The 16,886-nt window shown below is 36.8% G+C and overlaps 2 protein-coding genes and 1 pseudogene across 6 annotated transcripts; 1 reads left to right on the top strand and 2 right to left on the bottom strand.

Annotated features, from left to right (window-relative positions):
- Window positions 1-367: 367 nt before the first annotated feature.
- On the bottom strand, window positions 368-2,285 carry LOC131779472 (uncharacterized; annotated as a pseudogene).
- A 1,317-nt stretch (window positions 2,286-3,602) lies between these two features.
- On the bottom strand, window positions 3,603-5,842 carry LOC131779465 (galanin receptor 2a-like). 2 transcript variants are annotated; one of them, XM_059096025.2, is made up of 3 exons: window positions 5,781-5,842; window positions 5,178-5,358; window positions 3,603-5,048 (listed from the first exon to the last, which is right to left on the bottom strand). In XM_059096025.2, exons 2-3 carry the CDS (start codon window positions 5,344-5,346, stop codon window positions 4,219-4,221), a joined length of 999 nt encoding a protein of 332 aa, XP_058952008.2. In that variant the 5' UTR covers window positions 5,347-5,358; window positions 5,781-5,842; the 3' UTR covers window positions 3,603-4,218. The 2 variants fall into 2 exon arrangements, with proteins under 2 accessions (XP_058952008.2, XP_058952007.2); XM_059096024.2 differs by lacking the exon at window positions 5,781-5,842 and adding an exon at window positions 5,533-5,635.
- A 2,954-nt stretch (window positions 5,843-8,796) lies between these two features.
- On the top strand, window positions 8,797-16,717 carry LOC131779429 (tubulin beta-4B chain). 4 transcript variants are annotated; one of them, XM_059095980.2, is made up of 7 exons: window positions 8,797-9,112; window positions 9,496-9,590; window positions 11,221-11,329; window positions 11,682-11,792; window positions 12,032-12,489; window positions 13,001-13,495; window positions 15,635-16,717. In XM_059095980.2, exons 2-7 carry the CDS (start codon window positions 9,534-9,536, stop codon window positions 15,767-15,769), a joined length of 1,365 nt encoding a protein of 454 aa, XP_058951963.2. In that variant the 5' UTR covers window positions 8,797-9,112; window positions 9,496-9,533; the 3' UTR covers window positions 15,770-16,717. The 4 variants fall into 4 exon arrangements, with proteins under 4 accessions (XP_058951963.2, XP_058951964.2, XP_066015960.1 ...); XM_059095981.2 differs by lacking the exon at window positions 8,797-9,112 and adding an exon at window positions 9,303-9,352; XM_066159863.1 differs by lacking the exon at window positions 8,797-9,112 and having other exon boundaries at window positions 9,420-9,590.
- The last annotated feature ends 169 nt before the right edge of the window (window positions 16,718-16,886 follow it).

Below are 16,886 nucleotides of genomic sequence, written 5' to 3'. Positions count from 1 at the left end.
TTTCAAAATTATAATTATGGAGTTTATCTTTTAGGACTGATACACCAACTTTCATTGTTAACTTACTCTAAGGATAAGCCAGAAAGTTATAAACATGGCAAAGAAGACAGATAAAAAGCGGGTTTGTTTCATCAATGATTTATGCAAAAAGCTGCTGATGATGCGTTTCTGAATATCATTAAGCAATTGCCATGTTTGGTACGCGTGCTGCAACTCGGTACAATTGTTTGGGTTGGATATTTCATTAGCTATGCTGACAGAATCACACGCAGTCATTTCCATCTCCGTGACCCTTGCCTGTGCCACGGACACAAAAAAGAAGCGGAGTAAAGTATCTCCGGTAACATCTTGTGAATAAGGCAATAGATCAGAGGTTGACACACGAGTTGAACATACACATAAAGACAGAACAATGGTGCAAGGGCGTTGACATCCGAAGGATGTTCATCTTTGAACAACAGATAATACAAATGGTTGGGAAAAACCAACTCACTACACTGAATGAACGCTGTAGAACAAAAAATTCTAGTAGTAACCTTAAACCAGCCTTGCCCCTATGTGTTTGAAACAGAGCCGGGTGACGAATTGACATGGTTGTAGCTACTTACTACAGTAACGGCTGCGACAAGAAGGGAAGGAAAAATTCCCACAAATTCTAAAAAAGCCACAACTCTTCTAGTAGTACCCCGGGTAAGAACAAACCCATTAAACCACTGCTACGTTCATGGTCTGAAACGCTTGTAGCTGTAATTCCATCACGTGCGGGAGCGTTCAAAAGCACAGAGACAGAATAAGCATAACACCCCAAGGTTTACTCGCGACTGCGTTAAAATTGTTTGGTACTGCGGTTGGCGAATACAGAAGACATCGGTCCATAGCCATACATGCAACTGTATAGACTGATACTATGCCCAGGGTAAACACGAGGTACTGAGAATATATCACTCTGCAGAAAAACTGGCCAAAACCTCCTGATGAAACTGTGATCGAATCGGGCCCAATAATGTACGAAGGTGTAACAAAAATACCAATTCCTTTAAAATAGAAATAGACATATACGTCATATCTCTATTTACAAAGATGCTCTATTCCAAGATTTACATTTCTGTCCCTTAATTACCATATATATGAAAGAAATTTACAGTTGTGGTTGTTGACAAAAAGGCAGGTGACTTGATGTTGAAAGAAAATCATTGAATATTGGGAAGAGTATTAGAGCCCAACCGTCAAAATTAGACAGATGTGTGATTATCATAAGTAAAAACCCTGCTTTGAATGGAAGTTTACTTAGCTTGAAATGTTTAGATTAAGGCTAAACATGTCTTCGCATAGAGTATGCGTAGGGGAACTCAATGATACACTGCACTGAGCTGCTGGTGTATGATGCCTATCGTATTCACGGTAATGAAAACTCACTGAGCTTTTTTCTATTGTAACTTTCCCCTCAACAGAAAAAAAAACTTTTCGTTTTAAATTGCAGTTTCTGAGGGAAGTTCTTGTAGAGGTGACTTAAAAAACAAACAACTTCCAATAAGCAATTCTAAAATTAAAAGCAATTTTAGCAGAGATTGACATCTGTCAATCAGTAGAGAGATTTCACCAACTTATTATGACCTGAAAATCATAATTCTATTCTCTAGAATTACAGGCTAAAATTGTTTTAGAATTAAAACTGAGAAAAGTTACACATCTGGCACCAAATACGCAAATGCCACCTTTGACATGGTTACCATTCGGAAGCCATCGATTCATGCGTTAAGATAGAACACTATTTAATTAATTACAATGAAGGGCTCCGTGCGACCAAACATATGAAAAAGAGAAAGCTATCATTCTCTAGGGGCTAAGATATGAAAGGCACACTAGTGTCTAGTGGAGAAGTAAAATGTAAAAAGTGCGTGTTATTCGACGCGACGATTTCAAATTAAAAAAAGGATTTTTCGTTTAGCACTTCTTGATTATCGTCAGTAAGTCATTCGGAAACAATAATTTTTTATCAAGCGAATATTCTTTCGTTTTTCATTTAAAGAGAATGGTGATTTACCTGTTATTAAGTCAGTAATGGCCAAGCTTAAAACTAGCCTGTTGTATGGAGTCTTCAGCAGGGCTCTGTTTCGAAAAATTACCACCAGCAGAAGGCTGTTGTTAATGATGGCGAGAGATCCTATGATACCAAACAAAATTCTTATGCCTGCCTTCATTTTCGCCAATTAGACTAGTGTACGGATAAATTCGCAATATATGTTGCCTTTATGGCTAGTGAATTAAATTTCCTTAGACTTGGCTTGCTCCAATGCAAATGTTATACTTCGGCAATAGCAGCAGTCAGGGTGTATCGTCCGGTGTTATGTTTCCGAATGACGTGTAATGATAATTGATGTCGCCAGCCAATTTGCTTAGGGTTTACCATGTCAGTCCTATTAAAGGCAATTATCCGGAACCTATCTCTGCCTGCAAAATTTATGATGTTTTTCTGAAAAGTTGGCAATTCTTTCTCTTCGAAGCTTTGAGTTTTTTTTTATTAGTTAATTTGATGAAAGAAATGACATACATATCGGAGCACTGCCATCAAAGCGAGTAACAAAAAAAACCCCTCGTTTTCTCTTTATTTATATATTTTTAATAATATTCTAGAAAACAGCTTCGAAACATCTTGGTCGCGAGTCTTGCAGCCTTACCAATCGAATCATAATAAGAAAGATAGAAATCACACAAAGTGCGTTTCTCCTCCCTCTGTGTGTTTAGAGAAAAAAAAATTCACAACCATGATAATTGTGATGCCCATCCTTACTGGTTGGCGCATCAGTTTTCTCTACCTAAGAAGTCGACATCAAGGATTTTTTAATGTGAAGTACTGACTTCAAAAACCAATAATTTTAACTCATTTTGACTGACATCGACTACAAAATCTGAGACGTCAACTCCATTAAACGTGAGGCAGGATTCTCGTCTTACCTTTTCAGCCGGTTTCAGCCTTTTCCACGGATCGCCAAAGCACGTCTTTTATCTCCAGCCAAAGGGGATATTATCAGAGACTACAAAGAGAACAACAACATAATTAAAATTCGATTATTTGTCCCGATACAAAATTAAACTCTGATTTTTTATTTTTTTGGATAAATTACCAGATATCAACTGATTAATTTTCTTCTCAGATCTTCAGGGGATAATTGGATCGAAAATGAGAGTCTCTGCTGTCACTCGACTGTCGATTTCTAATATCATTGACCTCTACAGTACACAAAAGATTTCTTCGAATGAAATATAAATCGTAGCTATGACTGAAGCACGTTCCAACATCACCAACAATCATAACCGTTAGGCATAAATTTGTATTGCCCTGTATAGGCATGCAACTTAACCACTTTACCAAAATTAACTATTCTGTATGTGAAATAACATGTTACCCAGGTAGAGCTCCAGGCTCCTTGCAAACAATACCAACCCTTTAATAAATAAGGCCCTTAACCCGGGTGGCACCCTTCACGAATAAGTCTGAGTTTCACATTTCAATTCTTCACCTTTCTTGGGGTAATGGGTTTGCTTGTATGAGAAACCAATTAGGTATACTAGCCATTCTTAAAGATATGAAGTAAACATAATAATGAGAAGCTTCGTTTTATTGATGTAATTATTCAGGTACAATAATTTGCTAGTTTAACACACATAAGTATTTTTTATTATCAACTGTTGTCCCTGAGAAAAATGTTTGTGATTTCGTATGAACAGTAACAAATATACAGATTTAGGTTCTTATGATCTAACAAGCTACTGTTTGTATTTTTCGTAAAGGGTAAATCTCCAACGACAGCTAAATACAAAAATGGCAGTCTACTTGCCTACAATAAGACTCTATTTAGTGACATTGTTTTAGAGCAAATTGGCTGAAATTTTATATAATATACTGCCAGTTAAACCTTATAACATGTTTACATTTAGTTTGATAGTATCTATCACAATCCGTAAATGGAGGATACGCATCCGCTATCAGTGTATAATAGTTCATACCGAGACTCTGGTAAACAACACTACACATGATTGACTCTTGATTTATAGCCCCTCTATACAGATGCTTCAACACCGAGACGTAAGGCGTCTTATCAGTCTGCAGATATTTGCACTATAGTATAAATGAGTAAAAAGGAAAGGTCGACTTTTTTTTTAACCCAGGTCATTACTATACAATTAAAAAGGATCAAATATCTCCATTTTCTCCTCTTAGAGGATATTTCCCTCTAGAAACTTTACGGGTACAACAGACTGAACCACCTTCTTTGATTCTGTCGAAGTTAAGTCGAAGTCCTTTACTGATCCTCTGCACTTGGGGAGTAGTTCTTTTGCCTTTTTTCTGTATAGTTTGTTACTTAACAGAAATATACAAGGGTTCAAACAAGAGTTGAACATGCAAACAATAACTGTTGCTTTATGAAATGGGGTATTCAGCTGCACAACATCGAGCTTGAATAGTAAATAAACAAGTTGGTTGGGAAACCAACACAACACCATCACCAACGATGTTGCGGCAGCCATATGTGTGACACGTGTAAGGGCAATGTAATTGCTTGGATGAGTCGTTGCAACAACAAGTGAATCCTTCATGAAACGATAAAGGTGAGTGAAAGACACCACGAGAATTAAAAATGGTATCAGAAATTTTAAGAAAATCTCTACAACTCCTATGACAACTCTCGCCTCTCTGCTGGCTATCCCTTGGAACACACAACGTTCAGTTGTGTTGACATTGTTAAGAAAATACTTGGTCTCTAAGATGTGAGTGCTATTTGTAGCAAAGGAAGCAATCCAAATAATGATCAGATACTGTCGCACTTTGTGAATTCTAAAAGTTGTTCGATGTTCAAAGGGACGAAATACAGCACACCAGCGCTCCACTGCAAGTAACGTAACGGTATACAAGGAAACGATTCCCAGCGTAAATACAAGATATTGATTTCCTATGACGTAGCAAAACATCGCAGAGCCAACATTCTTGCTTGTTAGAGCTGGTTTTTGACCAATAATATACACTGGTGTTAAGACAAGACAAAGACCTAGAAAGAAGAGAAAAATTATCATCACCTCAATAATTTCAAATGCTTATTTTTGGGATAGTTCATGGTAAATTTCATAAGTTTTGTAAGACAGTAACCTCAATGGTCAAAATTGCAACATAGACTAACCTATCATCATATCGGTGATGGCCAAGCTCAGTATTATTTTGTGATAAGTTTTTCTCAGTAGTTTCCTATTGCGTATAATAATCACAATAAAGAAGACATTTCCAGTGAAAGAGATGATTGCAACGGCCGCAAAAAAGAACCTTTGACTTAAATCTCCACCGAAAACCATGTGCACCGCTTTCTGCAAGGAAAGAAAAGCACAATAATTAACATTTAAGTAACACGGATCCTACTCATCTAGTTCCTTAGAAATAAACTTCTACTGTTATTAATATAAAAAAATAAAAGAAGGTATGCGAGGTCGTAACTAAGGAAAGGAAGTTTGTCTATTTTCAGAAAATATTCTAGAACTAACATTTGAATTATCGTAAGATTGTTGCTCGGGAGGTTAACCCAGTACAAAATCTTCATTCATCAGGTTATGTGAAGAAAATGTAGGTCTTGATTTAAAGAACGTGCTACCAAACGCTGTTCCGGCCGCATACTGAGAACCTGAATTGACGTTGGACCCACGCAATGATGTTTCAGACGTGAGCGGTTAACAATAGAAATATCAGCTCCTCATATTAAATGATCATGTCGGAAGAAATTTGATGTACTTACAACAATTTTCGTATTGTATTTCGTTGAACTTGATAAAGTAAGATTCTTCTTACAAATAGCATCTTTCCTGTAGGATCCAAAGTAATAAATCAAATCTACTAAATATCCGGTGACTAACTGATTTGCAAATTAAAATCCATGAAACCAATCAAAAACCGAAAAATTATATTGACCAAGGAGCTGCTTCACAGATTTTAATTCTGTTATTTTGCCAGTGAAACCAGAAAAATAGGCCATCAAAGTATTAAAATTTATTTACAAACCAATCAAAAATTAATAGAAAAAAATGTTTTTCTTAAAAAAAGTCGAATTATACAACCTATCATTGCTTAACCAAAAAACGTGTGGCCTTAATGTTGTCATGCACGTAACGCGTTTCCCTTATATCAAACCACTAGCTTTTTGAAGGTAAACAATGTTTTTTCGTGAGAATAAAAGATTTTTCTTACGATGTGTAGCTGTCCACTTCAATAAATTAATAGCGTTTCCTTCTCAAAAAGGAACCCTTGGAGAAAATGAAGGATTGAGAGCCCTTATATCTTAAGGATTTCAACGTCATCCTTAGAGCAATCCCCGGAAACGATGGGGGCCTCATTCAAAATAAAAGCATACTGTTTGCATAATAAGCTCAAGTCAACAGTGTGCAGTAGTCAAATATACGTGATAGACTCTTTTTTAGTTTCAGTTTAGATTTTGGCAATGAAAGCTTTAACTTATTTCTCATTCATTTTTTAGGATAAGTTTGAAACGCTAGCTGGTAAGGTTTAGTAGAATTTGTACATCCATAATGAAATTACTTCAGCACAGCTCAAGGTTTTTCTCAAAGCCATACAATTGCATGCTAATTTTCAAAGAAAACATTTGTGGCTGGATGACTCAATCATTTTCAAAACATTTGGACAAGTCGATAACAAAGTGACAGCTAAAGGTACATCTAACCAACATCTGTCCTATTACAATTATTGTTTGCATCACGTAGCTTTAAAAGCACTCTCGAAAATAAATGTAAGGTAGCTACGTTGTGAGGAATGTCACGTTATAATATTTTTGGTCACTTAGTGGAAAATTACCGTCTTTTTATCCATTTCTTTGTTCGTATTTGTCAGCGGATTAAAGTTAACAAGCAATGTTAACTTTTCTGAAAAAAAAATTTTCGATAGCAGCTGCATTCTGTAAAACAGAAGTGAAAAGAATTATCACAATCAAAAGAAAAACCAAAACGGGTTTTTTAGCAATCAAGGACGTGCAATCTATCATTTAAATTTAGTGCTGCGTCTCAAGAACCTACTGCAAATTATAATGTAACACTACTTTGAGTGTTCTCAGTTTCTTACAAAGTAAAGACTGGGTAACTTTTTCACATACAATCACGTGCTTAAAAGCTACGAGAACACTAGCGAATCAATGTCAAAGAGAAACAACAAAAATTTGTCACAGTTTCAAAGTTTCTACAGTCATCTTGATATTTTGAATTTGATCTTAGAGCCAATGTGCGACTAGAACAGTTTCTTAGTGTCAGATCTCTGTATTGACTTCTATTTTCTTTTCCGCTGTTCAAGAACAAACACATTCAAGAACAAGACATGTTATCCAAGATAATCTCGGATCATATTGTAGGAAATGTATTTCGCATATGAAATATCAATTTATCAAGCTTCTTTACTTGAGAACTGCTCAAAATATGACTAGCCTGTAAAACTACCTATGGGAAAGGCGACCTCCTTTATAAAGAAAGTTATTATTACTGCTCTTCTAGGGAAAAATAACTTAATGAGCTGACAAAACATCTGATTTTATGATATCACCGTTTGATTATAATCAGACCTGGCAATGTAACATAGGGTTTTTAATGCAGAAAGAGGAACACAGATGTGGTTTGAACGTAAAGAACACCTTTGACCTAAGCAGGCAGTCAATCTTAAGAGAAAAGTAAATACCCGTGTTTTCTTTTTTCGACATCAACATACTTAATACTGGACTGATTTCGGCCCACCAAAAACTTACAGTGGTTCCCAGGGCCTTGGTTTTTTTTTCACCAGAAACTATTGACACTACCACCTGCTCTAAGCACACTGCCGAGTTGTTTTGGATCCTGTTTTAATTCTCTCCCTGGATGTCTTTGCATTGAACCGTTAAATGAGCCTGTTTCACGAGATGCCGTCAATGAATCATGTCAGACTCTATATTTTATTTCCGTTTCAACTCAGTTTCTGTCACAGTTACGTGCAGCGCGATGCTGATTGATTCCAGCATCCGTTCTACTCATCGTAATCCCTGTGCTTTGAAGTTTGGATCGATTAACACACATGCAAGCGCAGCGAAATGAAACGGGCTAAGCATCGATTAAATAAGTTACTCTCTGTAATATAGCGCAAGAATAACTTTTAAACTTAAGAAGTTTGTGTTTAAGACACCACCTGCTCTCCGTTTTACTCTATCGGCCGCATTTACGTTTTCTCGATGGTCAAAGTTAAGTGCTATAGTAACAGTGTAAGACATCAAAACTTAAATTTTCTGTTAAAGTTACAAAATAACAAGGGTGTGACCATCTCCGTACACCTTGACCAGGTGTACGGAGACGGCTAATCTGATCGTAGAGCTTTCGTCGGACCAAGACAATTAACATCCATTAATTTGCAATCGAAGACCACAAGGATTGAGCGTATGCCCAGTCCCACTCCCTGTTTGACCAGTCCGCTCAAAGGAAATCTCAATAAGAAAAAAAAAACAGTAGTCTCCGAATTTGGATAACGTTGCAATTCCCAAAGGCAGAAACAAACTGAATTTGACACCGGAAACAACAATAAAGAAAGCACTCGTTGAATTAAACACTGTCCAATTTTTTTGGATTGACCATGGACTCAGTATCTCCATTGCGTGAGGCTGATGTCCGTGGAAATTATACCTACACAGTTTATTAACCCAGTAGCTATGAATAGACTCAAATCATTCACGATTTTTCTCTGCGGGTGAAGAGTCTTTGAATGTTTCATTTTAAACCGACTTGTGTGAGCGGCCACAAAGTCCTTTGTTAGACCCATGTTATCTGACTTTTGACCAATAGGAAGACGACAGCTCCTGAAGAAGTCTTTAGCCTGACAATTTGTTACTTTCGCTTGGAAAGACACCATGAATGGACCACCCCCAAATAGAGAGCAATCATGGCCGTCATAAATTATTCATCCAAACGAACAATCGATAGAATGTAGCTCATTTCAAATATGTCCTAATGGCCGTTTCAGTTTCTCTTACTGTTAACTGATCCTGTAGAATATACTTAATTGCCTTTACCATGGTCCGTGGCGTTCATCATTCAAGAACAAGTTTGCAAGGTAAGACCTTTTCCTCTTTACAGAATCTGAAAATGTTCCTAACTTTATAGTTTTTGATGTGAAAATTTTACCAGTCCAGGTTACAGCTCCTTTTGAATTCAAGTTAGAGACCAATAAATCCCGTTTAAATGTGTAAATGCAACGTAACCTTACTACTGAGTCGTTTATCTATTGGTTGAGATAGAGATATGTAGGTGTTCAGTTGTCCATATAAAATCAGAGTCAAGTGGCAGTAAAAAGGTGAAAATATCTCTAACTTAAGTAATAATATTTAATGAGACATGTCTCTCGGAAGGAACCAACGCCAACGAGCTGTTTCAAACTAAATTTACTTCCGTGTGGGACAATATTTGCAGTTAAAACCCTTGTTTTACAATTGACAGAAGCAAGGTGATCAATCCAGCAATAGTAAGCACCTATCATGAGAGACATAGTGCACATTCAAGTTGGACAGTGTGGGAATCAGATAAGTTCTAAGGTATTTAAACATGTATTTAAACATGTATTTGTCAAAGCTTGTATCCATTAAGCAGACGAAAGGTTGTGGCATCTAAAGGTTTCAGGGGTGGAATGCATGAAGCGTTCTCATTTTTGTGGATGTTGTTGAACGAAGCTCCCAAAAAAAAATCCTTAAGTGTCGAATCCAGGATAAAACCCTCTCACTTTTGCCTCGCAAAATAATTTTGAAACTATTACAGATAATTTCTTAGATGCTAACAAATTCAAGATCTTCCGCTGAACACCGTGAACAAAAAACATGGGTAGTAATTCAAAATACCATCTAAATTTAGAGGAAAAAGATCACGAATCTCTTTCATTTTATGCTATATAGTGTTATCTCCACAAAATACCAATATTATCTATAAACTATATGTGAGGTATTCCTCCAGTTACACGTACAGTTTGCAAGTTTTTCCACTCAGCAAGACTTTTTTAAAGTGCACGGTCCGTTTGACAATAAAACAGATTTCATATTGGATGCCAGTAGCTCCAGAAAACGGCTATTTATTAATTTATACAGGAAAATGTTTTGACATTTGACGAAACACTAGTCGTAAAATCTGCCGACTTAAAAGCCCATCTTTTCAAACAACAGTATGGATTTCCTTCATTGTTTCAATATAACAAGTTTAAAGTCAGCGTGGTTCATTGAAATTATAGTTTATCAATTAAACGCAAATTACCGTCGCAGAAGGGTTCACGGAGCCTAAAACAATTTTGAACTATTCGGTAAATTTAAACTGTTCAATAAATTTAAACTGATCAGCAAATAGAAGAAATTTTCTCAAGAGATGCACATGTAAATAAGAGGAAATATTTAGCTTCCTAAACGTTCAATTTTTATTGAAGTTGGACGCAAAGAGACTTTAAGCTGCAGTAACAAGAAAAAATTCTGTAGACCACCTGCCTAATGAAAAGCAGGTCTCTAATTTACCAGCTAATGTTAAAGCCCTCGCTTTTGTTCTATTTTGGAGAAAAGATCTATTAAAACTACAACTGCAAAAAAGAAAAAAAAAACTAACTAACTAACTAAATAACTCTTATCAATAGGAACTAACTGATCAACCAGGGTGATAACTATGGTTCAGAAGAAATCGCAGCTTTCACAGATTTCACCTCGCCGGAAGGAATAAATTCTTTTACTTGGTCACGATGTAAGACTAGGCCACCTGCAGTACTGTAGGCTGTTGTCAATTTACCTGTTAAGGGTCGTTTTTGCTTTAAATGACAACATTAACAGAAAAACTTGTCTCAAGTTTCGCCTTTTCTTACTTATTTCTTGAACAAAACGTTTCAAAAACTTTCCACCAGCATTTCTAACTCATGGGACGGTGTCATCGTTTTTATATTATTTCTTGCTTTATTAATAACAAACGCAAATTATCCGCAGTCAACAAGAAACTGGCACGGTAGCAAATAACAGAAATGAAGATGGTATATTTCTCGAATCATTGACCCACAATATACATATCCTACGACAACCACATTGCAAAACAAAAGCTGAAACAGATGTGACGTTCAAGGACGAAGCGAGCTCAAACATATTGTTATCTATCTGTCTGCATGCGATTTATTTCTTTCTTTCTCTTGTTCTCGACTTAATGCAGTTTTGGGAACTTATTTCTGATGAACACGGGATTTCGCCAGATGGGAACTACACAGGAAAAACTCCAAATCAACTGGATAGACTTAACGTTTATTTTAACGAAACAGTGGGTAAGTGGTGCGTAAGCACTAGGTACATCTCACCCCACAAAGAGAGAGCTATCATCCCTACACATGGTTTCCTTCAGCTAGAAAAGATCTTTGAGAAAAAGGGTTTTACTTTAAACTACTTAATACAGGCATGCAGTTGCTAGACTACAGAATAAAAGATCTTGTTCTTATTAAATGTTTTGATTTAATTCTCGCTGTTTGCTCCCGCGCCAAATTATTGGTCAAGTCAAGTCTTCGACGATAACTTATATCATTTATTGCATACTCAGTATTTCGCCTGTTGTTCGCTGATTGAATTTTTCGGGTTTTTACCCTCAGGTGATAGGAATTTATTTTTCTCTCTTTTATGCAGATGGCAGGTACATTCCACGAGCAGCATGCCTGGATTTGGAACCAGGCTCAATCGATTCACTCCGCACTTCAAAGTACGGAAGACTCTTTAGCCCTGACAACTGCATTTGTGGTGAGTTGAAGAAAACAGAAGCGAAAGGAAACTATCTTTGAGAACTAGCAATTTTACTGTAAATTATTATTGGTTCGAATTCGGAGAGTAATCCAAATGACGTTCGCAAAAATATAATTTACAGAAAATATTCAATCATGTGTTAATAGCCAATCCTGCTATAACAATTGTTATTTTACAATAATATCTCGACCTCAACTCATCTTGTATGTAATCCATATATTTAATTCCGATTACAGGTCAGAGTAGTGCGGCGAATAATTGGGCCAAAGGATTTTATACGGAAGGGTCTGAACTTCTAGAAGCAGGGATGGACTGCATACGAAAACTGGCGGAATTTTGTGATTGTGTGCAAGGTTTTCAAGTGGCTCATTCTTTAGGAGGAGGGACAGGCTCTGGCCTCGGATCGCTTTTAATGTCAAAAATTCGCGAAGAATATCCGGATAGACTACTGAGTAGTTTTTGTGTGCTGCCCTCGCCAAGAGTGTCTGAGACAGTCACTGAGCCATATAATGCTACGCTAAGCTTTCATCATCTTGTGGACATTGCAGATGCAGCGATTTGTATTGATAACGAGGCTTTGTACCATATCTGTTCGAATGTTTTAAAACTGAAGACGCCTACTTACAGTGAACTAAACAAACTAGTGGCCACGACCATGGCAGGAGTCACGACCTCGCTGCGCTTTCCTGGTCAGGTAATGATCAATAAGCTAAATTAAATCTGTAACAATAAATGATAACACGTTCATTTTGAAACACAGAATATTCTTTTTCCAAAAAAGTACCCATTGTTTCTTACAACTTAGTTCGAAAGTCAAAACGTATCAAGTAGAAATAGAAAACAATATAATAAATGTAAACAAAACGAAACCAGACGGGAAAAATGAGTTCTTCAGTTATCTCAGTGTCCGCTTTCGATATTGCAGATATTTCATTTTCTCTACGCGAATAATTCGGTGATCAACTAAGCGTGGTCGATGTGTCATTTTCAAATATTAGTTCTTATGCGCACCGTGCACAGGGGCCAAAACCCTAAACCCTAACCCTAAGAAAATATCAGCCCTTAAGGGTGGGGGAGGGGGAGGGGGAGGGGGAGAGGGTGGCCATTTGTAGAGCTATGACTGTAAACAATTTTTTCCTCGCAATTGTCAGATTAAAATAACTAAATCAAACTTTGGGTACTTACGGACAACGTGCTCTCCACAGCTAAACGCAGACCTTAGAAAACTCGCAGTAAATATGGTTCCGTTTCCAAGACTTCATTTCTTCATTCCCGCCCACGCACCACTCATCAGCCGATACTCTCAAAGCTACAGATCATACGGCATCTCGGAACTTACTAGTAACATGTTCGGACCTCAAAACATGATGGTAGCCTGTGATCCGCGCCAGGGAAGGTACCTTACCGCTGCAGCTATGTTCAGAGGCCAGCTCGCTATGAGGGACGTAGAGGAAACCATCTCCGCAATGCAAAACGCATATTCGACTTCATTTGTCGATTGGATTCCGAATAACATGAAAACAGCTGTGTGTAATGTACCGCCCAAAGGACAAAAAACCTCCGCCACCTTTCTTTATAACAGTACCGCCATACAGGAAGCATTCAAAAGATTTACTGACCAGTTTTCTGCCATGTTCAGAAGGAGAGCTTTCCTCCACTGGTACACGACGGAAGGCATGGATATCATGGAGTTCACCGAGGTGATTTTTTTATCTTTGCCTTGTTATTTTCTTTGAAAACCAGCCACTTTTTCGAGCATATTCCGTTTTTTGAGCTTAGAACTAACTAGCGGAATATTACTTTCAGTGGTTTTAAAGTCAACTCCCACCATGACCTGATCACAACGCGGCCAGTTATCTTTCTGCAGAATGTTAGTAGTACCGCAATTTAAAAGTAAGATGGCAATTTTCCGAAACCTAGGACCTCTTGGCACAATAACCTAAAAAGTTGTTTTCACATTGCCGTTTTTACATCCAAGATGGAAATATAAATTGGTTTTAAATTCAAGCAGCAAGAATATCAGGAAAAGAAACAAACTGAACTGGCTTTTAAGCAAAGAACCGCGCAAATTCTTAAGTTTTTAATTGTAAAATATAACTTTCATGGAAGACTAATTGGTTAACTGGTTGCCAGGCTGTTGCTAAAGCTAACAAACTGACCTCAGGCACTGTTTTAGTCACGTTAAAATATCAAACTTGATTTCATGGTCTTTCATTAATGGTACTTCATTCAAAGTCTTGATAAATTTATTGTGAAGGCTACTTTAAACTGGATTAGAGTAAATCCTATCAGCCGTGCGCATGTGAATACAACACCAACAGGAAACGGACGTTCACTGGAACGCGTTAGAACAGACTCTAAATTATGCCACGAATTTTTTTTTCGAGAAGTATTTGACAATTTCTTACTGTACAACTTTTACCTCGTGAACGTGAAGTTGGGAATCCTTCTGCGATGTAGGGCTAGACTGTTAACATCATGAATTCGCGAACGTGACTTTGAGCGCGATGCTCAACGAGTTTTTTTGGACATTTTCGAAGTTTCTGATGAGTCTCTTGGCCGAAACCAAACGCCGCGCACTACCAACTACGAAGTATTTTTTCATTTTGAAGTATTTGACAACGCTTTGTCAAAGAAATTTTGTTTGTTTCCCAGCAAATTAAGTACGAAAGCTTTGAAAGAAAAATCGCCGTGGCCCGTTGGCGAATTGTCAGCTCAGAAAAGAATACAAACGAATACATTTTTGTGACATCGACAAAAATGCGTGAAAATTCGCACTAGCTAAAATTCAATTCAGCCGAGTTAGACAAAGGTTTACATCAGACCAACACAATAAAAGGCGTTCCGAATTTCTGACTCTCGTTACAAAGTAAAATTTAGTTTTTAAAGAATAACGACATCCTGAATAATAGACAAACTGACCTTTCTCCATTCATAACACTTTTGAGCATGGCCATCGCTTCCCGACTTCGTTCCTGAATTCCAGTTCCTTATTAAACTTTCTTCTCAAAATACGACTGATCAAGCGATTGCACGCACAATTAGCAATTGACAAGCCGAGAACAATGAGATGAGGCAAAGGTAGGCAGTGTCGAAGCTCAAAGGCTGACGTGCTCGTTCCTGAATAACATGAGTTTGCTTGAGCAACAAAGCTATGCAACAGATTACGAAACAAAGAAACCAAAATTCCCGCCATGGCGCGCGCTGCCATGTGGATAAGCTGCGCCCTCTCATTGGTTATTTGCGTGGTGTATAAGAGCTTCACCCCGATTGGTTAGATTTATTAATGTTGATGTTCGCGGATAAAGAAATAATTATGACAACAACCAGGAAGGAAGTATACGTGGGATGAAACATGTACGGAGCAAAAAATAGAAAAGGAGCCGCATAGATGTAAACTAATGAAAAAATTTTTGCTCTCAATTGAGCATTGGATAAAAATGAATTTGTGTACAGAGTAAACCTCACAAGGTGGCATTTTGAAGGGGAATTTTTCTTCGCTTTCCAGGCATGCATCGGTTGTTAGAACAACCAACACAAACTTTTACTCGTTCCTTTCCTCAGCAATATAATAAATGGTCAGTAAAGCCAATATTTTCTAGTAGGTTAATTCTAATAATTGGAACGGGGGAGGGCAGGGGAAAAATATCACGGTGAGAACATTGGCAGTCACTTACAATAACCCAAACTGAAGAAAAAAATCAACGAAAAAAAGGGCAACAGTCTCCCCTGTCTTTCTTCCAGGTTGGGTATTTAGATGTTTTGGAAGGATATGAACCACACCGATGTGATAAAGTCTAAATTTGAGCTCAGGTTTTAATATGATTTTTAATTCGCAGGCTGACTCCAACATGAACGATCTTATCGCCGAGTATCAACAGTATGAGGAAGCTGGACCAGAGGACATCATATACGATGACGGCGAATATGAAGAGCTAACAGATTTCCCAAGAGACTCACCCAATAATATATAAATGAAAAGCAAAAGATTTACTTTGAAGTACAATTATGTTCATCTATTTACTTACTTTAACTCTTTAACTTTATCATCATGCAACTGAATTATTTGTGAGAGTTGCTATAACAAGTATATATGCTTATAGTTCCAAGATTAGCTTGATTCTTTATTAAAGAATATTAGGTTCTCAACAAGTATTTTCCAGCTAACTTTGATGAGAGTGAGTGAGGTACCTGCATAAGTTGAGTTGAGGTTCTACTCAAGATGTTTTTATGATTACAGTTTATTAAATTATTACAACAAATACTTTAAGTTTTACTGGTGAAACAATCAGTTTTTTGTTTGAGTTAATAATACAACACAGAACATTTTACAAAGTGTCTAAGTCAAGGGATATTTTCATTTATTCATTGGAACAGGTCTTAAAGTAAATGTATTTTCTATTTCATTTAAATTGGTGAGTTTTTTTTTATGTTTGATTACTCCATTAAGGGCTATGCTTATTTTTGAATGTATATAATATAGCAATTCATTTTGCAATTTAAGTCAATTAAATTAAGCTGATTTACTTGACTTATGTCAGATTAGGATTTGAAGTACATTTCTTTGTGAACAATTAAAACTACTTGTGTAAGGAATTAATCCTTCAAGAATTTTCAGTTAAAATTGAAATAAGTTTACTCAGGATTATTTCAAAATTAAGGTATCCTGAAGATGTATTTTTTCCAAACTGATATTAGAAAGGTGTTCCTCTCTTGATCAACAAAGCCAAAAACCCCATTCTTAGTCAAACATAACCACATATTTAAATAATGAGGTATTAAATCAATGACGTTACTTCAACATTGCAAGATAAATAGGTAAAGGGGGATCTTTCTGAAATTTCAAAGAGATTAAAAAATATTGAATTATTTATAAATATACTTGATTATTTAACTTACAAAAGGGCTGAAAATAAAGCTTAACCCCAAAAGATCTTGGATATAAGATTTTGGTTTTTACCTTGTTTCATACTGCCTTTTACTCATTTACCCCACACACAGAAACAGAGGCAGCCTTTCTAACATTGACACTGAAGAGCCATAATAACACCACAATACTCTGAAGGGGACCATTTTTTAAACATAACTTTC

The sequence above is a fragment of the Pocillopora verrucosa genome, chromosome 12 (genome assembly GCF_036669915.1).
Source record: "Pocillopora verrucosa isolate sample1 chromosome 12, ASM3666991v2, whole genome shotgun sequence".
Taxonomy (NCBI): Eukaryota; Metazoa; Cnidaria; class Anthozoa; order Scleractinia; family Pocilloporidae; genus Pocillopora; species Pocillopora verrucosa.
Note: the sequence above shows the minus strand (reverse complement) of the source record. Positions and strands in the feature narration are given on the sequence as shown.